At 44.8% G+C, this 26,587-nt stretch overlaps 1 protein-coding gene across 1 annotated transcript in view; it reads right to left on the bottom strand.

The window, feature by feature from the left end:
- KATNAL1 (katanin catalytic subunit A1 like 1) overlaps positions 1 to 26,587 on the bottom strand; it is a 178,216-nt gene that overhangs the window by 138,332 nt on the left and 13,297 nt on the right. Inside the window, exons 2-3 of the mRNA XM_040340465.1 lie at positions 14,244 to 14,415; positions 10,800 to 10,960 (exon numbers count right to left, since the gene is read on the bottom strand). Coding sequence (XP_040196399.1) covers positions 10,800 to 10,960; positions 14,244 to 14,405 — 323 coding nt within the window. The 5' untranslated portion in view covers positions 14,406 to 14,415. The remainder of the gene's footprint in view (positions 1 to 10,799; positions 10,961 to 14,243; positions 14,416 to 26,587) is intronic.

The following is a 26,587-nucleotide window of genomic DNA, read 5'->3' as shown; positions in this document are numbered from 1 at the left end:
CCGCCAGGGGACCCCAGAAGAGGTGGATCGGTGCCACACTGTGCAAAAGGAACTGCACAGTGGAGGCAAGTATGACATGTTTGTTTGTTTTTTTTAAATGGGGGTTTACAACCCCTTTACCTTGTGATCTGCCTGACTTTTTCTGCTCATCAGCTATCCTTATTGTTAGTGTATTTTATATGTGGCCCAAGACTATTCTTTCAATGTGGCCCAGGAAGGTCAAAAGATTGGACACCCCTGTGTTAGACTATAGCAACATTACAGCCCCAATATTTAGTATTGGCTTTTCCCCATGGATGGAGGATGGATTCCAGAAAGGACAGTGGTGGAGCTGACGAGGTTGGGTCTTGACGGTCAATAAATGGGCTCTGGCAAATGCCTGAACAGCCCCCTAGGTCGGGGTTCACACTGATGCGACAAACGCTCCGATATTGGGAGCTCATGCCGTATGACGTGTGAAAATCAATGTTTCCCTATGAGGGCTGTCTTAACTGGTCCGACACAAGTCGGTCCGACTTTGAAAATGCTCCCTGTACTACTTTGGTCCGACTTTGATCCTACTTCAGCCCATTGACTATCACTTAAGTTGGTTCAAAGTCAGATTGGCGTCTTGCATGATCCGACTTTGGTATAAGACTTGTGCTCTGATGATCTTGAGGAGGAACTCTGCGCCAAATTTTAAATAAAAAGACGGCATGGGCTCCCCCATACTAGGCCCTTCAGTCTGGTATGGATTTTAAGGGGAACCCACTACCACGAAAAAACAGCAAAGTCCATACCAAACCCTTATCCAAGCACGCAGTCTGGCCGGTCAGGAAAGGGGGTGGGGACGTGCAAGCGCCCCCCCCCCCCTGGGATGTCACCGCCCCGTCACTGCTTGGAGCATGATGGGGTGGTGACGTCATAAGGGGGCGGGGTCACCGAGAGACATCACCTGGTGACCCAGCCCCATGCCTATACAAGTCGGTGCGCATCTCGCACACAGCATTACAGCGGGAGAGAGCATTGTGTCAACATCGAAAGAAGAGAAGAAGGAAGAAGACCGGGCAAGAGCTAGCAAAAGAGCGGGCAAAAGAGCAGAAGATAGTGGACAGCGGGAGAAGAACCGGAGAAGGGAGAAGGCCGTTTTTTCGGGGTTGGGGGTTCCCCTTAAAAACCATACCAGATCGAAAGGGCCTGGTATGCTCTTAGAAGGGGAAATCATGCCATTTTTTTTTTTTTTTATTTGGTTTATACCAGGCACACTGCCTGGTATTGTCAGGGATCGAAGTCGGATCCCTGTTCATTGAATTCAGACACATGTCAGACTTCAAGTCGCAGGGCAAAGTCGGATCCAAAGTAGTACGACGGTCGTGTCGTACCAGTGTGAACGGCCTTAACCTATTGCTTTAACATAATTTAAAGACATATATATTTTTTTTTTGTACACATTTTGGCTGCATGATGATGCAAAACAGACCAAAAGATCAATGCTGACATTTTTGCATACAACACATATACATGATCTGATGTGCAATTATGTATATAAATGTTACCCCCAGTATTATGTTTATCCTATACTACCTTAATGGAAAATAGAACAAATAGAATGACTATAAAAAATAAGATGGATTGCTTAAGCTGTCTGAAGACCAAATGCAGTAAAAAAACAAGATGAGCTGTTTTTGCCAGTAACTTTGTCCACATGTCAATGCCAGACAAATGATGTCTTTACAGCAGAATCTAATATTAAATGCGTCTGTCTCATAGCTCCGCAACAACACGCTGCTTTTAAATAAAAGGTGGCAGAATGTAGCTCTGAGACAGATTACACCGCGGTGGATGGAATCATTCAGCGAACAGACATATCGAAAATAAAACAGACTAACCAAGAGACAATTCATAAAAACATCCCTCTGAGCAGATGTAACAATCCTACAAGCAAATAGAGAGATTATTGATTGCACAAAACCACCAAATGAAGCTTTTGCAAGGAAATGCATGTCAGAAAAAGAGACAGCATTTACAGTAAATAGCTTTAGGTATTTATTACAAGGTCAAACCGATCGAAGATGCATCTAAAGCATGATTCCAGCAAGCAGACTGTGAAAGCTTTGCAGATAGATAATGATGGATTTGGGGGTTTGTGAATGGTGGACATAATGATAGCACTGACATGTTCAATATCAATGAAATGATGAAATCATAAAAGTGGTTTGCAATCTTAAAGTGGAATTAACCTGCCCAAAAATGTGCCTTAGTAACAGTACTGGTACAAAAGTATCTGTGTTGGTCTTATAAGAGAAGATTGGGACTACTAAGAAATAAATACATACTCGCTGTAGCATCCCATACCAGCTCTAAGACCGAGCATTAAACAATCATATGACCAATGACCACTGATTAGTCAGCTCTCAGGCTGCTCAGAGCAGTGTCTGTCAATCACTGCTCTCTGCTCCGCTTCTTCAGCACTCACTGAAACACCAAGCTAGGGAGACACGGGCACAGCTGGCTCCACTGTGCAGTTCGTTTTGCACAGAGTGGCCCCAATCCTGCTGTTCTGGGGTCCCACGGCAGCTCTTGTGGCTCCTCCCCGCAATAGCTAACCCCCTTGGGAAGCTCTCTCCCAAGGGGGTTAGCTTGTGGGCAGGCTCCTTTCTCATACACTCTGCGTCCATGGACGCAGAGTGTATGTCTTGGTCCCGCGGCCGTGTCATTGGATTTGATCGACAGCAGCGGGAGCCAATGGCTGCACTGCTATCAATCTATCCAATGCATAGGATGTATTAAGGTGAAAAAACACAAACCTTTACAACCACTATAACTAAACAAGTTGAAGTTAGAAGCAGATTGGCTACCATGCACACCTGCACCAGATTTTACCACTAAATCAACCCATATTTCAGTTGCTGCAGGAGGAAAATGGAAGGGATTGGTTTCTATATATGCCACCCCCACCTCCAATTCTGTCCAAGTGTAAAATAGAATGTGACAGGGACGATGCATGGGTTCCCTGGAACATGGGGCAGAGTCGTCACTGCAACCCTTGACACTACACTAGGGGGGGTGTATGGTAAAAAATTTCTCAACTATGGGGTTTTACTGCCCCCTTCAACCGCAAATGTAAACAAGCCCTTACTGTCCTGAGCCCCTTAGAAGGCTGCTTTCACACTGATGCACTGTAAATTACTTGCACCACGGGTGCAACGCAGTGCACATGCAGCTTTTCTGTGGTCTAGCTGCGCTTTGCCATAGATTTCTATTATATCTTGCGGTGTGGTGCACTTTCTGAAACTTTCTATGGCTCAGTGCAGCTAACCGGCAGGAAAGCCAATCAGTGTGAAAGCAGCCGAATAGTTGTTAACTCTTTTATATGTGCCAATATGCCCATTGCAAAAGAGCGGTGTATGTGTTGTTCAATACACTGATTTTTTTCCTTTCAAAAGCTCCTGCTGCTATCACTCTCCAGGCTGCTAGAAAGGTCCCAGGCGAAGTGCATATGGTATCACTCTCCATTGGCCAGGAGACAGCGCTATAGAGAAAGCATTAGCTTATGCAGCTCCTGCTTCCCACGTGGCAGCTTGCTTCTTGCACCCTGATGCTCTTGAACGGTGCGTCGGCAACCCATTGATCACGATCTGGGCTTGCCAACCCACCATCCGAGGGCATGGGTATGCGCTTCTCTAGTTTGGGGTTGTGGTCCACATCAGAGGGCTTTGTGAGCCACACGTGACCCGTGCACCACGGGTTGGACATCCCTGCTGTAGAGATTCCATTTTGTACTTTTTAGACATGCAGAGGTCCCTTTTAAATTTGCCTTTGCTTCAACCACATTCTCACGGGTACATAGAGATAGCAGCTAGTATTCAAAAGCCTATGCTAGCTGTGCAATAAACAAGAAAACTACTCACAGCCATCTCGAATGTAAGGTCTCTTGTTTAAGGGCATTTATTTTTCCCCTTTTTTTTTCTATTTTCTGCTCCTAGAAGCTAAATAGTGTTATCATGTGAACAGGCACACTACTTTAGGCCATTAGCCTTTTTTGAGCTTCAGCATCTAGGAGCAGAAAAACAATGGGCCAAATTCTCAAAAGAGATACGCAGACTAAACTCCATTTTTCTAATTTTACACGGCGCGTATATTTGCGCGCGATCGTCAAAACGACTTAAGCAAAGATTTCCGTATTTTCAGCTGTACTTAAATTAGTTACACCTGCGCATTCCCGGGCGCAAATTACGCTAGGCTCGCCGCTGTTTTTGATAGGCAAAGATGCAAATGAGGGAGTTAGGGCGATTCTCAGAATTAAGTGTGTGTGCCGTATTTTCCGCCCTGTGCGCACCTGTTAGTTTTTCTGACTAAATTTCCACATTATAAAACCAGCCCTAATTTTACACATGCTGTGGAAGGGATTGCTGAAGGAAGTGACTAGAGGTTATAGCTCTAGTTGTGAAGGTTTTTGTTTAAAAATGCCAGGACCAGCGATGATTTTAACGGCACTTGCTGCCTTACAGGCACAAAGGAGGAGGAGGGCACAGAGGAGGAGGATGAGGGCACAGGTGCGTGTTTATCGGCCACGCCGTGATATTTGGCAAATGCCAGCTTATGAGGTCATCGGCAACTACTGATTTGATAGGGAGGCCATCCTGGAGATCACCCAACTCCTTCATGAGGATCTAATCGCCCCAACCCTACGTTCCCATGCCCTGACACCTCTTGAAAAAGTTATGGCAACCCTCCATTTTTTATCGAGTGGCTCATTCCAGCGAGCATCTGGAGGTGTGGCTGGGATGGTGCAGTCAACCATGAGTAAATGTCTACATCAGGTGGTCCCTGCCATACTGCGGCGCATGAGCCACCAGTTTGTCATGCCCACCCAGGAGGACCAGCGTGTGCAAGCAATGACAGACTTTTACAATATTGCTGGCTTTCCTAAGACCATTGGGGCGATTGACTGCACCCATGTGGCACTCCAGCCCCCCCATGATACTGAACACCTGTTCAGAAACAGGAAAGGCTGGCATTCGATCAATGTCCAGATGATCGTAGATGCACATGGCCTCATCTGGCACGTTTGTGCCAAGTTTCCCGGCTCGTGCCATGATAGTTTCATACTAAGGCAGACCAAGATCTACAGAGACTTTGAGATGAACGTGTATGGAGACAGCTGGCTGATTGGTGAGTGACATTGGTGTCAGGTATGCCCCCCCCATGATGCAGACATCACAAGGGGCACATGCATGACTAATATCCTCCTGTCTTTTCCCTTACAGGTGACTCAGGATATGCCTTGGGACCCCACCTGATGACCCCCTTTAGGAACCCCCAAACACCTGGAGAACGAAATTTCAATGAGGTGCACAGCCAGACCCGGGCTATAGTAGAGCGGACTTTTGGCATGCTAAAGTCAAGATTCAGATGCCTTGACAAGACTGGGGGTACACTATTGTATTCCCCAGACTTTGTATGCAAAATTATTGGGGCATGTTGCATACTGCACAATTTTGCATTAAGAAGGGGCATGCATGTGGAGATATCTCCTGACCTAACCCCCCACCCAGGCAATCCCCCCCCCCCAAACCCCTCTACCCGGTCTGCTGAGGGCCAGGCAATCAGGAGACAACTGTCTGAAGGCATCTTTGCCCAGTAAATGGATCCTAATTATATTTTTGTTTTTGATTTGCCCAGAACAAATCACAGAGATTATGTGACATTTAAATCTTTATTTTGCTAAATAAATGCACATTACTTATATGCCAAAGAGAATGTTTATTTTTATTTACAAAACGCACATTAATTATCTCACAATGAGAATGCATGAATGCACGTCACTGTGGTCCCTAGCACAGACACATCACATGCACATCGAATTGGATTAGATCCAAGTACCCCCCCCCCCTTTGGTACTTGGGAGCAGTAACGCCCCGCCACGGCTCCAATTATGTCACTGTGCATTCATACACCATTCAGGAACCTAGGATGACTTCTCCCTGGTCCTGGGGATCCCTACTCCACCAAAACTGAGGGTGACACCCTTATGTTTTCAGGAATGCCACCCCCCCACATTCACACATCATTCACACACATAAACCAAATCATAAGTACAGTGTAAAAAAAAAAAAAAAAAAAGTACCCCTGCAAATTAGGGATGTTGCCGAGTGCTCCTTCTGGGCTGCCCACGGTCACGGGCACGGGGACGGCCACGGCCGACTGGGGGATCTTCACGGGGGGGGTCTGTGCAGGGGAGGGAGTATTTTCAGGGCGGGGGGACTGTACAGGGGAGGAAGCAGCCTCCCCTGGTGTCTGTCCTCCTGCTGGCCTTCCCTCCAAGGCAACGGCTATCCTTGTCAGACAGGAAGTAATGTCAGCCGTATTGGCCTGCACAGCCCGGGTATTGGCCTGCACAGCCTGGGTGAGGGCAGTCACCTCCTGGGCCACACCTGTTGTGGCGTTCCTCAGGTCCCACAAACAGGTGATGACCCCCACGGAGTTGGTGGCCACGTCACCCAGTGACTCCCTCATTGCACCCAGGCTGCGCTCCACCTTGCTCATAGTTTTTTGTATTGCAGACAGACTGCGGGTCTGCCGGACATTGTCCCTCAACAGACTGACCGGCAGACGCACCAACCCCCCCCTGTTTTCAGGGGTCGGCATCCTACTTGCCCCTGAGGCTTGTGGCCTTGGAGGAGGAGTTGGAGTGAGCCATGGGTGCTGCTGCATGTTGGAGGAGGGTTGGAAGGGGCGACCCATGATGGTGGCCTGACTTCTGGGCGCCTGTGGGGTTCCCTCAGGGGATGATTCAAAGGTCATATCTTGGCCCATCATTATTTCCTGCCCAATCAGAATATTGTCATCTTCCTCCCCCTCATCCTCCTCCCACTCAACATCCAAATTAGGGGAGTTGTGGGCACTCCCCTCCCATGGCGAATCCTGCCCTTCTTGGGACTCTGCATGAGCCTGTCTTGGGGGTGGTGCAGCAGCCTGCCCTGATGGGCCAGCAACCTCGTGACCTGATGGGCCAGCAACCTCCTGACCTGATGGGGCTGCCACCTCCTGGGCTGATGGGGCTGCCACCTCCTGGGCTGATGGGGCTGCCACCTCCTGGGCTGATGGGGCTGCCACCTCCTGGGCTGATGGGGCTGCAACCTCCTGGCCATCTGGGGAGGACACAAAACAATCACAGGTTGTTGGATCCAGACACTTGGCACATCTTCCCTTCCCCCACCCACACATGCTAATCACCAGATAGAAATTCCAAAAAATTACCTGTCCTCATAAGAGGATCATTGTCAAAGCCAGGCAGGCCCACCACCTGCTGTGGGTGGAAACACTGGGCCACTGCCCATTCCTCCTCACTCATCCTGACTGGGCAGGGTCCCCCTCCTCCAGTGCCCCTGGTATGGGCATGCAGCGTTGCCAGCTTGTTCCGGGACACGCTCCTCAAGTCATTTATTTATTTTTGAACTCCAGCGATGGTCCTGGTCTCCCCCCCCCCCCCCCCGCCGCATTGATCCGATCGGTGATCTTTTGAAGGATCTCCTTCCTCCTGGCCGGGGTGGTGGTGTGGCTCTCAGGGCCATGGAGAAATCGCCCAAATTTAATGACGCCCTGAGCAAGTATATGCTTCTCTGCCGGTGTAAAATTTAGCTTCCTGCGCTTGGGAGCCATGACAGACAACACCCAGCAACAGGGAACTCACCCAAAAAACAAACAACAATACACACACACACCAAAGAAAATACAAACAAGCCAAAATAAAAAATAGACAGACAGCTACTATTAATTCGAAAACAAACAGGCAAAAAAGGAAAACAAAAAATATAAACAAAACCCAAAAAAAACTATTAGGAAAAACAAACAGGCAAACAATCAAAACAAAAAACAAATTAGCAAAAACAAACACCAACTATACCCTCCAACTCCACAAACACTTTTCTCACAAAACAATCTTACCAACAAACACTGACAAACGTTCAAAGCAGAAGCAACTTGCTTTAGGAAGGGAACACAGGGAAATACTTTTGCAATTGAAGTGTGTTTGACTGGGGCTATTTAGACACAGGGCGATCTTCAAACTAAGTACGCTTGGCCTTTTACCTATCTCACTGATTGCGCTGACCAAAGTTCTGCACATGCGCATTGAGGTCCAGATTCGTGCGCGCATGCGCAGTACGGCCGGCACTTCATTTGCATGGGGTCACGGCTCATTACAATGAAGCACGCCCACTTCATTCCCACTTGCCATAACCACGCCTTACGCATTGAAACTTAAGTTAAGGATGGCGCAGTTTTGTGCGCAAATGCACTGAGAATACGGTAGTTACGACACCAACTTAGGGCGCCGTAACTTAAATGACATAAGTTAGATAATCCTAAATTTACACATGGTTTTAAGAATTTGGCCCAATGTTTTTGTAGTGTTCCTGAAGCATTTTTTTACAGCAGAAACCCTGAGCACAATTGTATTTACTATTGCACTGGGTATCATGAATAATTGATTATTTTTTTTAAATATACATGTTGCCCATCCTTGGTTGTATCTCAGTGCTGCACATCCCCTATTATTCGCTTATCAGCTACTTTCCGTTCAGCGTACAGATCATGTGCAATAACAATAAAACATTTATTTGGTATAAAAACAAATTGGCAACTCACAATTCATTGCAAAGGAACAGCATATTTCAGGCCAGGAGAAGGCAGTCAGTAGTAGCCCACACTCTGTGGCCAGTGGTGGGGCTGGAGTACAGCTGTTGGCGGCTGTCAGTTGTATCATCAGGACTCGCTAGAAAGAGCTCATGGGGAAGCAGCAATCTCTGTCTTCTGATGGCACCTCTGCCCAGATGGAGGGCTACGTAATGAGTTTTTAGCATATTCTCCTCCTTTTTCTAAGCCTTTAAGTCAATTTGTTTTTATACCAAATAAATAAACCATTTTATTGCACAAGATCCATTTGCGCTTATTTTCATCTTCTTTTATTGTTTAAATAAAAGCTGCAGATTTTATAATGTTGAAAATTACTTTTGAAGTTCCATTAAAAATGTTAAAGCATTGAGAGTTTGAAGATTAGTTTTATACATATTGTTTCTCAACCAGGATGCCGTGGCACCCGGGGGTGCTGTTTGTGCCTTAAGCATGGGAACCAGTTTGACCTCTATTACCATCATGAGTTGGCATAATGCGGTGTGGGCCACCTGTCAGCACCATAACAACCAAAGACACTCTATGGCACATGTGTCAAACACAAGGCCCCTGGGCCGAATGCGGCCGACAAAGCCAGTTCATATGGCCCTTGCACCTCTCCTCCAGCTGCGGCACCCCCTTCATCTCTGCCCCCACCTTGTCTCAGCAGTCAGCAATAGAGAGGACTGAACTGCACCACCAGATCTTACGCCTCTCTGTGCAGCCACAGAAATCCCTTGTCTCCTCCTCCCCTGGTCTCAGCATTCAGCAGATCCTGGCAACTAATTTCAGCCCTCCTCTGGTCCCTGCATTTTCTGCTTTCCAGCTCTGCCCCCAGTTTCTCCCCAGCAGCAGTACAAGTTAAAAGGGTGCACTGTTATGTAAGGGAGGATAAAGGGACTCTTGACTTATGATGATGGGGGGCTCTTGACATCCAACGTAAGAGGGGGTGGGGTGCTCTTGACATCCAGTCTTGCAGCTACAACCGGCCCTTTGAGGGCAAACATAATGCTGATGCTGCCCATGATGAAATCCATTTTGACACCCCTGCTCTAGGGCCAGGACACACAGCAATATTTATGGCCATGGTGATATTACCAGACTCAACCACTCCATGGCAATGCATGTCCTTGCTCCAGGGCAAAGCACCGTACAGGGCTGCCCCCAACATTCAGGAGAGGACAGAAGTCTGTGTCCTCCAGTTTCTGCCATGCTGCTGGAGACAAAAGCTAGGGCCCTTCTGATTTGATGAAGGGACTGTGTGGTTGGGGGGAATCTGTGATGGGAGGACTGTGTGATTTGGGGGCTCTGTGATGGTGGGGACGTATGTATAGGGGCTTTAGATGTAAAGCGCGGCCTCTGATGTGAAGGGGTGACCTCGAATATGAAGTGAACTTCATCAAGGTGGTTGTGTGCACTGTCCCAGCTTCAGGCTTCCCATTGATCAGTAACACTTACAGTGAAAACGGGCCCTTAGGCAGAACTCCTGCTCTGCGTGTTTTTTGTAGGACCAATATAGGTTTGTAAAGGATTACAGCTTTAGGAACTATAAGCACTTCTCATCATCTCAAAAATATCACACTGCAAAACCTTTATGAGCACCAATGCCCTGTACACGCGATCGGTTCATCCGATGAAAACGGTCTGATGGATTTTTTCATCAGATATCCGATGAAGCTGATTTTCATCAGTCTTGCCTACACACCATCAGTTAAAAAACGATCGTGTCAGAACGCGGTGACGTAAAACACAACGACGTGCTGAGAAAAATTAAGTTCAATGCTTCCGAGCATGCATCGACTTGATTCTGAGCATGCGTTGATTTTTAACCAATGGATTTCCCCACAGACGATCGTTTTTTTTATCGTTTTTTTAACCATCAGATAATTTTAAAACAGGTTCTACGTTTTTTCACCAATGGGAAAAAAATGATGGGGCCCACACACGATCGGTTCGTCTGATGAAAACAGTCCACCAGACCGTTTTCATCAGACGAACCGATCGTGTGTATGCACAAGAGAACAGTTTTAAGAGCAGGTTTTAAATTTGCATATAGTTTTCTCCAGGATGCATCCAGACAGATGTCCCCAACATCTGGGATTCTCAGTGCTAACATTACTCTGCACCATTATATACACACTCACCTGTGTTCTGCTGGCACTGGTGGAGGCCAGACTGCAGGGTCCCTCGCCGGTTCATCTTGTAAAGCAACAGGGAAATCTGCAGGCTTTTCAATTTTAAAGGATTCCAACGTATTTACAATAATTTTCACTTGTTCATATTCTTCCACTAACTCTTGGCACACCTGCAAGAAGAAAACATAACATCAAACATGTTCTTATCATGTGTTATCAGTGTTCGCCAAGTGTTTGCATGCTTTCACTTTCGATGATAATGGTAAAGAAGACAAACAGAGAGGGTGAATCTCCCTAACAAGGGCACAGAGAGAAATAAAAACTGACAGGTGTTCTAATCCATCGCCACTCTGTCCAACACAAAAAAAAACGTGTTTTTGGGCTTTACTTGCACGTTAAGGCTGGGGTTCAATCTTAAAGTGGGAGTAAACTCCTTTCTATGATTTTTACCTATAGCAGGCATGTCCAAAGTCCGGCCCGCGGGCCAAATGCGGCCCCCCTGTTGATTTAATATGGCCCCCCTGGGCATTTGGATATATATATTGTTTGTGGCCCCCAGGGCCACAAAAAATATATACCGTATTTATCGGCGCTGCCTTGGAGGGGACAGGGAGGGGGCAGGACAAGCACCGTCAGATTACATGAAGAGAATCTCCTGTTTACTCAGCAGCGTCGGTATTGTAAGTCCCGTCTCCTGGGATGCCATTGGAAGACTGTTCTGTCTATCATAGGAGGCGGGACTTTGAATTAAAGAGGCCAGAGTAAACAAGAGATTCTCCTGTTTGTAATCTGTCGCCACTCGTCCCGCCCCCTGCCTCTGCCCTCCAAGGCTGCAGATGGGCACATGTGAGGCTGCATTCATGGCTGCATTGGTTGCAATGGTAAGGCTGCATTGGTTGCAATGGTAAGGCTACATTGATTGCAATGGTAAGGCTGCATTGATTGCAATGGTAAGGCTGCATTGGTTGCAATGGAAAGGCTGCATCCATGGCACATGTGAGGCTGCATCCATGGCACATGTGAGGCTGCATTGGTTGCAATGGTAAGGCTGCATTGGTTGCAATAGTAAGGCTGCATTGGTTGCAATGGAAAGGCTGCATTGGTTGCAATGGAAAGGCTGCATTGGTTGCAATGGAAAGGCTGCATTGGTTGCATTGGAAAGGCTGCATTGGTTGCAATGGAAAGGCTGCATTCATGGCAATGGTAAACCTGTGCGTGTTATACGCCAATAAATACAGTATATCAAAATAACACGCCCAAGTTTATCCTTAGTCCTGAGCAGCGCTCTGGGATTCGTTGGGACCACAAAATAAATATATACAGAATATCCAAATAACACGCCCAAGCTCATCTCTTCACCACACACAGCCACAAAGGCAAGAGAAAATTCTTGTTGGACAGTGTATTAGTTGCTCGGACGAACACACTTAGACCGAGTTTTAATGGTTCAAAGAATGTCAGGTAAAATGGTCGGCCCTGACACATGTTCACTTCATCAAATCTGGCCCTCTTTGAAAAAAGTTTGGACACCCCTGACCTATAGGCACTGTAAATAGCTCCTAAACATACACTGTTTAAGAGATATTTACTTTAGATGCAGCCGAGAAACTTAGAGCGCATGCGGCTGCATGCACGGGGAATATCTCCTAAACCGTACAGGTTTAGGAGATATAATTTATATCTATAATAAGGCTTACCTGTAGGCAAAAGTAAAAAAAAAAAAAAAAAAAAAAAAAGGGTATACAACTTATATACAAGGGTATATAAGTGTGCACAGGAGTGACATCATCGTCATCTCGGCCATTCATATCGGAAGGAAGATCGGGTGAAGATGGTCACAGCGTGCCACTGGAGGGCTTAATTTTGCATACTAGCACATTATTACCTAAACTGTGGTTTTCTACCGCTTTAAGCCAACCATTGCAAAGATTTAAAGTAGTTGTAAAGTCAAAAAAAAAAATACTTTTAGGAAGGTGTGGTTTAGGTAGGTTGACTTGAAGGATACATTGGAGGAAGATGTGGATCTTAAGGAGTAAGGAGATGCTGTACAATCAATGTGTTGTTTGTTTTTGTTTTTTGATAGGCCTCATCTGAGGGTAGAAGTATAGGTACAAAACACACTGATATAAATGATGGGGTTGTAGAGGACTATACTCTATCTATCATTGCCCATGGTTTTATGTATAAAGTTATGATACCAGAGGGGGAAGGTGGTGGGTGCTCTGGTCTTGCCGTGGCTGTGGGCCCTTGTGGGTGGGGAAGGGCATTCAGCAATTTCCTCCTGTTATCATTGAGGTACAATTGTTTTGTTGGTTTAAAAAAATATGAAAAACAAAAAGCTGATTTACTGGATCACAGTGTACCAGTCCTATTGACTGGTACACTGTGAATTGTATATGGTCATCATTCATGCTGTTTCACTTACCTGTCATTTTGTATGTGCATTATTTGGTATGCTTAAAAAAAAAAAAAAATGTTTTAACTTCATGTATTCCTTGAATGAAGGTAAAAAATATTTAGGGGTCAGTATCGCACACTCTAACAGGTTTTATTTTAAGATTGCCCTTTATTTGGCTCCATCCATCTTCCCATCAACTCTGACCAGCTTCCCTGTCCATGCTGAAGAAAAGCATCCCCACAACATGATGCTGCCACCAAGATGCTTCACAGAGGTCACCTGGCTGCTTTTCTGATTAATGCGTTCCTTGCCCGGCCTGTCAGTTTAGGTGGATGGTCGTGTCTTGGTAGGTTTGCAGTTGTGCCATACTCTTTCCATTTTTGGATGATGGATTGAACAGTGCTCTCTCTGTGAGATGTTCAAAGCTTGGGATGTTTTTTTTTAACCTAACCCAGCTTTAAACTTCTCCACAACTTTATACCTGACTTGTCTGGTGTGTTCCTTGGCCTTCAGGATTCTGTTTGTTCACTAAGGTTCTCTAACAAACCTCTGAGGGCTTCACAGAACAGTTGTATTTATACTGAGATTAAATTACACACAGGTGGACTCTGTTTACTAGTTAGGTGACTTCTAAATGCAATTAGTTCCACTAGATTTTAGTTAGGGGTATCAGAGTAAAGGGGTCTGAATACAAATACCACACTTTTCTGATATTTATTTGTAACAAATCTGGAAAACCATTTATCATTTTCTTTCCACTACACAATTATGTGTCACTTTGTGTTGGTCGATCACATAAAATCCCAATAAAATATGTACGTTTTTGGTTGTAAAATCTCAAGGGGTATGAATATTTATTTCAAGGCATTGTAGGTGTTAACCACTAAACCACTGTACCACCATATCCCAGTGTAAAATACATGAATTTAAAACAGTTTTCTTTGAGTCATAATGCTATTTTTACTTGTTTCAAATATGTCCTAGTGTAACGCATGGAATAACAGACTCTGACAATACATGGTAACAACAGCATTGCACACAATCAGAGCACTCACTTGCTGCCATTTGGTCTTCACCACTGGATCCCTAATACTCTGGAAGTGTTTTTGAATTTGCTGGATTACTCCTTGGTAATAAACCATAGATGAGTCATAATTTCCAAGCAGTGCGTATTCTCTGCCCTTTTTAGCATTGTCGCACATCTCGGCCAGATTCATTCTTGGGAGTCTAGAGAATGTAGACAGAATTCAGTAGAAAAGGTCACATCGTTATGCAGAAAACGCAAAGCTGTAAACACAAATTTTAAGCCTACTGTTGAGAAAATTAGTAATAAAACTTAATATAAAAAAAGTTCAGATGTTGGTTATAACTCTTATGCCCCATACACACGATCGGAATTTCCGATGGAAAACGTCAGACTGACTTTTTCCATCGGAAATTCCGACCGTGTGTATGCCCCATCTGACTATTTTCATCAGAAATTCAGTCTGAGTTTAGATAGAGAACATGTTCTCTTTTACTCCGATGGAATTCCGTCGGAATTCTGATGTGATTTTGGCCAGTCATAAGTGATAATAATAAAAATCTGTATGCAGGTGCATCTCCAAAAAAATGTAATATCAACAAAAGGGTAATTTATTTCAGTAATGAATTTCAAAAAGTGAAACTCATATTTTATATTGATGTGTTACACACAGAGTGATAGATTTCAAGCATTTCTTTCTTTTAATTTTGAAGATTATGGCTTACAGCTAATGAAAACCCAAAATTCTGTATCTCAGAAAATTAGAATATTACAATAAAAAAAAAGTTTATTACAGATATGTTGGCTTACTGAAAAGAATGTCCATGTACAGTATAGTATGCACTCAATACTTGGTCGGGGCTCCTTTTGCATGAATTACTGCATCAATGCGGCGTGGCATGGAGGCGATCAGCCTGTGGCACTGCTGCGGTGTTATAGAAGCCCAGGTTGCTTTGATAGCAGCCTTCAGCTTGTCTGCATTGTTGGGTCTGGTGACTCTCATCTTCCTCTTGACAATACTCCACAGATTTGTGGAGTATTGTCAAGAGGAAGATGAGAGACACCAGACCCAACAATGCAGACAAACTGAAGGCCACTATCAATCAAAGCAACCAGGGCTTCAATAACACCTCAGCATTCTTTTATCCTGTCCTACTATTCACCACTTATCCGCACTAGGCTCCAATTTCCCAACCCCTCTCTGTTTTTGGCATATCACCCCAGTGTTGGCGTCCATTTACAGTCCCTTCACTATTTTTGTTATCACATTGGGGCCCACTGTACTTTACCTACACTTCCTCGTTATAGTTACACTGTTAACTTCTTAGCTATTTTCATCATACACTTTCGTTTTTACAGATGATTACATCCATGTGAGATACACCAACAACCATGTATCCATGGGGCTGCCACTTGGGATTTCTAGCGCTCCACTGGATATTTCATCAGCGTGGCGGGGTCAGTCCACCTCAGCTCCCAGGGGCTGTCACCTTCCCGGCCACCATTCTACCCTCCTAGCCTATGCCCATAGTCATGGACATATCTGTAAGTACCTTGGGGAATAGTTACTACTCTATCTCTTTCTCCATAACAGGATCTACTATATATATATCTTTACCTAAAATTATACTGTTTTAATATCTACAGACTTCTACTTCATACCTTGCTCCTGAAGAGTGGCAGTAGCCACGAAATGCGTTGAGCCAATAGTTGCTCCCCTTTATACTCGCTGCTACTGTACCACCTATCATTTTATATATCGATTTAATTTATTTATCATTCAAGCATGGCTATAATTATTACGGAGACATTTTAATTAATTTGGTTTTGTACAATGTCTATATTATGAACCAATGATATATTACTAGGAGCCAATAGATGCCCCATTGGTCAATATATGACATTTTAATTACCAACCATTTCTTTTTATACCAATTGGACTGTACCAACGTATCAAGATTATATTTATATATTATGGAGACATGTTCCAATGAATTGGCTTATTTTTATTGTTTCTAGTATGAACTAATCATGTTATTTTATCTCTATTATTGATATTATGAATTGTTGGAATGTATGCAATATCAAATTCTTTGACTATTGTACCAGGGTTATCATGCTATTATTGTATCTGTTATATTTGTACACTATTAAATAACTGACTGTCAATTATTGTTATGCAATGCTTTTCATTTTATGTGTTTAGTTCTACTGGATCAGTTACCTGCCATATTCAATTGTCATTGTTAATCTCCTGGGGTGATTGCCTCAATTAAAGTCCCACCTTTATCCCTCTTGGTTCAAAATATTGGGGATGGAAGTGCTTGGCTTTATACCTTGCGCCTCATTTAAAGTCCCACACAGGGGCTGCCCCACTAAATACAAAAAGGCGTGGGACCCTTGGTGTTCATCCACTCTCACTATAACAACTACCAGAGAGCTTAGAGCAGGGGTGCCCAACCAGTGGCCCGGGAGTCCTCTGATGTGGCCCACGACCTCCTGCTCTGGGATGGTGGTTTGGCAAGCCCAGATCAAATATTGCCGACCCGCCATCCCAAAGCATCAATGTTGTAAATGAAGCCGGCGGTAGAGAAAGAGAGCAGTTGCAGAGCAGAGCCGCATAAGCTGATGCTTCCTGTACAGCGCCAGCTCCTGTCACAATCGATACCAAATGATCTCTGCCTAGGAAATCAACAGCCGGGGTAAAACTAAATGGAAGACTTATTTAAGGTAAGTTTATTACTGAAATCACAGTGTATATATGGGCATATCTGTTCTGCAGTGATTACTAGGCTGCTTTCAAACTAATCCTGCACCTGCAGGTTACCTGCACTGAGCCATAGAATTCTGTTTCTATCTGTGGGTTTGGTGCGCTTTCAGAAAGTACACTATACCATCAGGATGTGATAGAAATCTATGGCAAAGTGCAGTTAACCTGCAGGAAAGCTACAGGTGCACGTATCAGTGTGAAAGCAGCCTTATGCCCTGTACACACGATCGGAAATTCTGACAGCAAAAGTCCAATGTGAGCTTTTAAAAGGAAATTCCGACCGTTTGTATGCTCCATCTGACTTTTGCTGTCGGAATTTCCGCCAACAAAAGATTGAGAGCTGGTTCTCAAATTTTCAGACGGAAAAAAAATCCTATCAGAAAATCTGACCATCTGTAGCAATTCCGACGCATGCTCGGAAACAATTCAACGCATGCTCGGAAGCATTGAACTTAATTTTCTCGGGTCGTCGTAGTGTTGTACGTCACTGCGTTCTTGACGGACGAAAGGTCAGAGAACTTTTGTGTGACCGTGTGTATTCAAGCCAAGCTTGAGCGGAATTCCCTTCGGAAAAACCATCCAAGGTTTTTTCGGTGGAAAATCCGATCGTGTGTACACGGCATCAGGAACCAATCAGACCCTCCATTCACACCCGCTTACCTCCAATCCGATACGCTTAAAAAAAAAACAGAAGGGTATCTGTCCCCTTTCAACTGGGCGGATTGAATTGGAAGGCCCATAGAGTAGCGTGGGCTGTGTCTGTATCCATTCTGCATATGCAGCATTGACACAGACCTGTCATCCACCCAATCCACTTATTTGGGCCCGAACCGGTTACCAAGTCGCTTTAATGGCCCTCGCTCTTCAAAAGGTTGGGCACCCCCTGGCTTAGAGCCTATACTTGGTTTAAAGATCTGGATGTGCTCATACCTCCATGCCTGATACAGTATTGTCTGATGCCCGACTCACATTAATTAGCTAATAAGAGACTGAATGTCATCCATTTATGTGAAAAATGTATCATTGATCTCTGTATATACAGCTGTAAATATGATACGTAATTGTGTACTGAACTGTATTTTCATTGTGCTCATGTTGAGTACATTGGTCATTGTGCCAGCAGGTCTTTCTTTTTTTATCTCTTTAAAGAGTTAAAAAAAAATAAAAAAAACACATCCAATAAAATTTATTTAAAAAAAAAAATTTCTTCATGAATTTAGGCCAAAATTTATTCTGCTACATGTCTTTGGTGAGATAAAATTCCAATAAGTGTACATTATTTGGTTTGCGTGAAAGTTATAGCACCTGGTATAGATAATGGAGTATGCACTGCGTACAGAGTGCAGGGTTTAAGGGGGCACTGCATACAAAGTGCAGGATTCAGGAGTGTGCTGCATACAGAGTGCAGGGTTCAGGAGTGTGCTGCATACAGAGTGCAGGGTTCAGGAGTGTGCTGCATACAGAGTGCAGGGTTCAGGATAGTTCTGCATAGAAGGGGGCCCCCCCTTTTCCCCAAATTGTCCCCTTCCCAGTACAGTACTCTACTCCCAACCCAAAATCACCCTCCCTGACAGTACCCGAAAACTGAGGCTGAAGAAAAGCAGGATAGGTTACTCAGGAGGAGAGTGCACTATAGCTGCAGGGCAAATGGGGCTGTGGGCACAGGCTTCAGGAGCTGTTGCCACCAGACAAGCACCGGGTTCCAACTACCTAAGAGGTGGCTGGCTGAGCACTGTTAAGATCCATCCCCAGCTGGAGCTGTGAAAAATTCATAATTACGATTTTCGAAAGAAAATTCTTTCAGAATTCTACCCATGTAGTCATAATTTAGAGGGAGCTGCTCCTTCATTATCCAATCAGCAGGCTGGAGGTATTTTGCTGACCATATTGCTGTTGCAGAGGAGGTCGAGGTCCTGGCTGTTCTAACAGAAGTAGATTTATAACAAGTATGCCTGAACAGGATTAAAAACCCTTTGTCAGGTAAAACTATGCCCTTATAGGTTTTAAACAGTGTATTCATATATGAGCTGGCCTGGAGCCCATGTTTAAAAAAGAAAAAACACACATGATGTTGCAAAATCCCAATGTGTTATACCAGAATCACATACATTTTCAATATACTATATCACCAAAAGAATTGGGACACCTGCCTTTGCACGCACATGAACTTTAATGGCATCCCAGTCTTAGTCCGTAGGGTTCAATATTGAGTTGGCCCATCCTCCGTGAAGGCCAGTCAAGTTCCTCCACCCCAAACTCGCTCATCCATGTCTTTATGGACCTTGCTTTGTGCACTGGTGCACAGTCATGTTGGAACAGGGAGGGGCCACAGAGTCCTGACCTCAACCCAATAGAACTGCTGAGATTAATTAAAGCGGAGACTGCGAGCCAGGCCTTCTTGTCCAATTCAGTTCCTGACCTCACAAATGCGCTTCTGGAAGAATGGTTAAACATTCCTAAACCTTGTGGACAGCCTTCCCAGAAGAGTTGAAGCTGTTAAAGCTGTAAATGGTGGGCTAAAGCCCCGTACACACGATCGGAATTTTTGATGGAAAAAGTCAGAAGGACTTTTTCCATCGGAAATTCCGACCGTGTGTATGCCCCATGGGAGTTATTCCGATTAATTCCATCAGAGGTTAGACAGAGAACATGTTCTCTTTTACTCAGATGGAATTCCGTCGGAATTCCAATGTGAGTTTGGTCAGACAAAGGACCAATCGTGTGTACGGGGCTTTACTCAGTATTGAACCCTACGGACTAAGGCCTCGTACACACGATAGGTTAAACAGAGGACAATGGTCTGATGGACCGTTTTCATCGGTCAAAACCGATCGTGTGTGGGCCCCATAGGTTATTTAACCATCGATTAAAAAAAAAGCCAACTTGCTTAAAATTTAACCGATGGACTCCTAACCAATGGGGAAAAAAACGATCGTTAGTAGGCACAACCATCGGTTAAAAATCCAGAATCAAGTCGACGCATGCTTGGAAGCATTGAACTTCATTTTTTTTTTCAGAACGTCGTTGTGTTTTACGTCACCGCGTTCTGACACAATCGTTTTTTTAACCGATGGTGTGTAGGCGCGACGGACCTTCAGTCAGCTTCATCGGTTAACCGATGAAAACGGTCCATCGGTCCGTTCTCATCGGATGGACTGATCGTGTGTACGCGGCATAAGACTGGGGTGCCATTAAAGTTTATGTGCGTTTAAAAGGTAGATGTCGCAATACTTTTGGTAATATGGTGTATTTACCCAGATCACTTTCATTTTAAATTTCTATGTACCGTATTTATTTGAGTATAACGCGCAAAATTTTATACCCAAAAAAAAGTTAAAAGTTTGGGTGCGCGTTATACTCGAGGACTTTTTCCCCCCCGCCGCTACCGCCGCCGCACACGCCGCTGCTACCGCCGCCGCACACGCCGCTGCTACCGCCGCCGCCACCGAAGCCACAAACGCCGCTACAACGTTAATCACGCGGCGCGGGGGAACATTAGACAGCTTTCGTTTGAATAGCTGTTTTCCCTGCCGCGCGTAGACACTCCCCCTTGGACGGATCTGTCCAATCGCGAACGAGGGGAAGTGTCTATGCGTGGCAGGGAAAACAGCTGTTCAAACGAACGCTGTCTGTAATGTTCCCGCGCGCCGCGTGATTAAAGGTAAGGGGGCACGGCTGGACACATACAGGGGGCACGGCTGGACACATACAGGGGGCACGGCTGGACACATACAGGGGGCACGGCTGGACACATACAGGGGGCACGGCTGGACACATACAGGGGGCACGGCTGGACACATACAGGGGGCACGGCTGGACACATACAGGGGGCACGGCTGGACACATACAGGGGGCACGGCTGGACATACAGGGGGCACGGCTGGACATACAGGGGGCACGGCTGGACATACAGGGGGCATGGCTGGACATAAATGATTTTTGGCAATTACAATGATTTTATACCGATTTTTAATTGAAAATTAGGGGTGCGCGTTATACACGGGTGCGCGTTATACTCGAATAAATACGGTATTTCATTGTTTTTTATTTTATAAAGAAATCTACAGTATGTATTTAGCATCATTCATCTTTTTGTAAAACTCTGCACTGAATATTGAATAATATTGAATATAAAACACAAATATAGCATACATGATCCCTTTGTAGGAAGAGGGTACCGTTACCTTCCACAAAGAGAATACAAGACAGTCCTCCAGTGCAGCTTTGGCTATGAAAGGAGACCAGTCATTCCTTTAGGCTACACGGGTTGCTTCTTTAGGCAATTTCATAAACGAGATCCGGTGTTTCCTGGGAAACACGTCTTTAGACAAAAACTATAAATGCTTTTGAAGTTTTGTTTCTTTGTTCTGGTAACAGGCGCTCTACAAAGCTACACTATATGGGTATTTTTTAAAGGAAATCTGTCACCAAGCTTACATTAAACCACATGCTGTTTTCTTGCTTTTCCTGAGTGCGGAAAACCATTTTAATTGCTTCTAAATCAGCCTAACTAGGGTAGGGAGAGTCTAAATATTTGTGTTATAAATGATTAAAGAGCCAGTCCACCCAAAACTTATATTTTCTAATTAAATGTGAAGCATGGCAAGCTTAGGCAGCCCCTGGTGTCATCCTTGTCTTGGATATTGCAACTGTGATATCTCCCTGCCGATTGTCTTGTCTACTTTTGCATGTACCGGCATCTGTATCATTCTACATAATATAAGATAAAACATTCAGTTGGGGGGAACCCCTTCCTAAGGGACGCAGGACCTCAAAGGGAGATATTCCATCACCCAGAAAATCAGGTACAGATCTTCCCAACCCCTAGGAGCTTAAAGTGATTGTAAATGCTCAACATTGAAATAACAAACATTTTATACTTACAGTATGTCACAAAAGTGAGTACACCCTCACATTTTTGTAAATATTTTATTATATCTTTTCATGTGACAACACTGAAGAAATTACACTTTGCTACAATGTACACCCCTAAGTGAAAATGTGAGTACACTTGCGAGTACACCCCTAAGTGAAAATGTCCAAATTGGGCCCAAAAACACAATATTTTGTGTGGCCACCATTATTTTCCAGCACTTCCTTAACCCTCTTGGACATGGAGTTCACCAGAGCTTCACAGGTTGCCACAGGATTCCTCTTCCACTCCTCCACGATGACATCACAGAGCTGGTGGATGTTGGAGACCTTGCGTTCCTCCACCTTCCGTTTGAGGATGTCCCACAGATGTTCAATAAGGTTTAGGTCTGGAGATATGCTTGGCCAGTCCATCACCTTTACCCTCAGCTTCTTTAGGAAGGCAGTGGTTGTCTTGGAGGTGTGTTTGGGGTCGTTATCATGTTGGAATACTGCCCTGTGGTCCACTCTCTGAAGAAAGGGGATCATGCTCTGCTTAAGTATGTCACAGCACTCATGCAGCCCCAGACCATGACACTCCCACCACCATGCTTGACTGTAGGCAAGACACACTTGTCTTTGTACTCCTCACCTGGTTGCCGCCACACATGCTTGACACCATCTGAACCAAATAAGCTTTTCTTGGTCTCAGACCACAGGATATGGTTCCAGTAATCCATGTCCTTGGTCTGCTTGTCTTCGGCAAACTGTTTGCAGGCTTTCTTGTGCATAATTTTTAGAAGAGACTTCTTTCTGGGACGACAGCCATGCAGACCAATTTGGTGCAGTGTGCAGCGTATGGTCTGAGCACTCACAGGCTGACCCCCCCCCCCAACCCTTCAAACTCTGCAGCAATGCTGGTAGCACTCATACATTTATTTCACAAAGACAACTTCTAAATATGACACTGAGAACGTGCACTCAACTTCTTTGGTAGACCATGGCGAGGTCTGTTCTGAGTGGAACCTGTCCTGTTAAACCGCAGTATGGTCTTGACCACCATGTTGCAGCTCAGTTTCAGGATCTTGGCAATCTTCTTATTGTCTAGGCAATCTTTATGTAGAGCAACAATTATTTTTTCTTTGCCATGAGGTGCCATGTTGAACTTCCAGTGACCAGTATGAGAGAGTGGGAGTGATAACACCAAATTTAACACACCCGCTAACCATTCACACCTGAGACCTTGTAACACTAACGAGTCACATGATGTCGGCGAGGGAAATGGCCAATTGGTCCCAATTTGGACATTTTCACTTAGGGGTGTACTCACTTTTTTGTGTTGAGTTATTTTAAGGGGACAGCAAATTTACACTGTTATACAAGCTGTACACTCACTACTTTACATTATAGCAAAGTGTAATGTCTTCAGTGTTGTCACATAAAAGATAAAATAAAATACTGTACCTGCTTTGTGCAGTGGTTTTGCCCAGAACAGTCCCGATCCTCGTCTTCTGGGGTCCACTGTCGACACTCCTGCTTGCTATGGGGGCACTCGTGTGTGCTCGCTCCCAGGCCCCATTGTGTGTCGACTGGGGGGGGGGGGGGATTGTATGCAAATAATTTTTTACCTTAACTGCTTATGGACCACCTTACGTACATATACTGTGGCAGGGTGGCTCTTGAAGTCACGTACCTGTACGTAATTTTTTTGTCTCTTCTTTGGTCCACCCTCCACCTTAGCCCCGCTCTCGCTGTGATTGGACACAAACGAGAGCCAATCAGCGGGTCCGGCGGCCACAATGACCGCCAGGACCCATCGATCGCTCAGAGGAGGTGCAGAACGGCGGTCTTCCTATGTAAACAAGGCCGATCGCCATTCAGCCAGAGAGGAAAATGGACATCTTGTGTTTCTAAGCAGAAACACGGATCTCTCTTTTCCTCCAGTGTCACCATTTCCCCCACAGATAGTAAGCACTCCCTAGGAGCACACTTAACCCTTTGAGCGCCCCTGGTGTTAACCCCTTTCCTGTAGCTATGATCACTATATTGGTGTCACTGGTCCCCAAAAAGTGTCACTTAGTGTCAGATTTGTCTGATCGCCGCCATTACTAGTAAAAACAATAAAAAAAAAGTCCATAAAAATATCCCATAGTTTGTAGATGCTATAACTTTTGCGCAAACCAATCAATATACACCTATTGGGATTTTGTTTTACCAAAAACATTTAGCAGAATACATATTGGCCTAAATTGATAAAGAAATTAGATTTTTTTTATTGGATGCGTTTTATAGCAGAAAGTTGAAAAAAATAAATTCTAATTGTCATTTTTTGTTTACAGCACAAAAAATAAAAACAGCAGATATGATAAAATACCACCAAAAGAAAGCTCTATTTGTGGGAAGAAAAGGGACATCAATTTTATTGGGGTATTGTGGCGCATGACTGCGCAATTGTCAGTTAAAGCAACACAGTGCCATATGAGAAAAAATGGCCTGGTCAGGAAGGAGGTAAAACCTGAAGTGGTTAAAGTGGTTTTAAAGCGGGGGTTCACCCAAAAATAAACTTTTTTTACATTAGCTACATCCCTCCAGCATACTGCTAACATCTGCAGTATGCTGTTTTTTTTGTACTTATCGTTATACGAGCCCTTGTTATCCAGCTCCGAGCGGGGGATGACTTCCGGGTATAGGGGTTCCTAATCAAAGAGGAGTTGATTGACGGGCTGCAAAAGCGTGTCACGCCTTCCGAAACGCCCGAGTGTGACTTTGTGTATTTTCGGAAAGCGTGACGTGCCTTAGCAGCCATCAATCAACTCCTCTTAGCTTAGAAACGCCCATTCCCCGAAGGATTCCCCGCTCAGAGCCGGAAAACAAGGGCTCATATAACGATAAGTACAACAACAACAAAAAAAAACAGCATACTGCAGATGTTAGCAGTATGCTGGAGCTAATGTCAAAAAGTGGATTTTTGGGTGAACCTCCGCTTTAAGCCCTCTCCTATGCCCAGTGAAGTGAACAGCCTCAGATGATACACAGAGATGAAACAAATCTCTGTATATAAGTTTTACATGTATATCTGCTGTCTTTCCCTTTCTATACTCTTTGGAAAGTGCAGATCATGTTATAAATCTTGTTTCCTATTCCAGAAGTGGGAGATGAGTCTGGATTTACACTGTGAGAGCTGATTGAAGGAAAGAGACCCCCCTCCATATAGGTAGAGGAACAAAGGAACTTGCAGAGCTGTAATCTGAATAGACAAGATCTCTGCTTATCCACCTCTAAGCTCCCTCCCGACACTAATGCCGCGTACACATGACCGTTTTTCGGGTTGTAAAAAATTACGTTTTTTTTTAAAGTCATTAAAAACGATCGTGTGTGCGCTTCAGAGCATTTTTCGGGTTCTGAGAATTGGCCAGCAGCCCTGGACGTACTGGTACATCGCCTGGCATTAAGTGGGCAAATTTGTTAAAGCGAAAGTAAAGTTCCGCTGTCACAAAATGTGAGCAGGCAGCTCTTTGTTGCAGAAGAGACATGCAAAGACTGCCGAAAATATCTCACCGAAGAGGACGCCGGTAGCTGCAAGGGATGGGAACCACTGAATAAAAAAACGTAAGTTTAGCTTTGCTTTAAGCTGTGGTATTTCAGGTGGATCATTTGCACACTACGCTGAACGTAACCAAGGACTGACACTACTATGTATTCTGGGCTCCACTGTCCTACCTGTGAGCCCAAAATATGCATAGCAGGTGTCAGAGAGTGTACAGGAAGGAGACCAGAGAACTTCACTGACTTCCCCCCCCCCCCCTGTGGCCTGTGCTGTGGCCGGGAAAGAAGCTGTTAACCACTTCAGCCCCGGAAGAATTTACCCCCTTCCTGACCAGAGCACTTTTTGCGATTCGGCACTGCGTATCTTTAACTGACAATTGCACGGTCGTGCCGTCCTTTTTTTCCCCCACAAATAGAGCTTTCTTTTGTCTGTATTTAATCACCTTTATAATAACAATGTAATGATGCGCTAAAACCAACCCTCTATAAATGCACAGTGCAGTGTAAAAAAGTGTGACATAAAATCTGTGTTATTGTGATTAAAACATATAAAAATAGCAGCCTGTGAATCCAATAGTCCATGCAGCAATATATAAATCCCGATTACGTGGACGCAGGATGCGTCTGGTGTTGATGTTGTTGCTGCGCAGCGACGCATCCATCATTGGCTGGGGATGACATTGCCGGGTGCACTCCCCGCGGTCATGTGACGACTGGTTTCTGTGCTACGACCAGGGATGTTGACGCACGTATAGACGTAGCCATTCACAGCGGGGCACTCACGTGAGCTGACGCAGCTCTTCCGGGAAGCTGACGCAGGGTGGATACACGTGGAATCGTTCAATTAACAAGTAAGCATATTTAAGTAATGACCTGCGACTTAGTGACCAACTCCATGATTAAGTCCATACGACGAAACATGTCGGAGATCGGTCACTAGGTCACTACTACAAGTCTACCCTGAATTGTTTGGATGTGGGACGTTTTTAGCCAGGACAGGCACCTCAAACTCAGCATTTCACTCCATTATACCATAAGGGCTGTGAGTACGTTTTTGGGCTGCTCGATGGTCCGCCGTGACCACTGTCATATCTGGAGAAGTTTTTGTTCATCACCTTGACTTACGTTTGGATTTATTCACTGCCTGATTTTCGAGTTTGTTTGTGAGTGGATATTTTGGAGAATTTGCAATAGATGTTTTATTAAAG

This window comes from Rana temporaria, chromosome 2, assembly GCF_905171775.1.
Source record: "Rana temporaria chromosome 2, aRanTem1.1, whole genome shotgun sequence".
NCBI lineage: Eukaryota > Metazoa > Chordata > Amphibia > Anura > Ranidae > Rana > Rana temporaria.
Note: the sequence above shows the minus strand (reverse complement) of the source record. Positions and strands in the feature narration are given on the sequence as shown.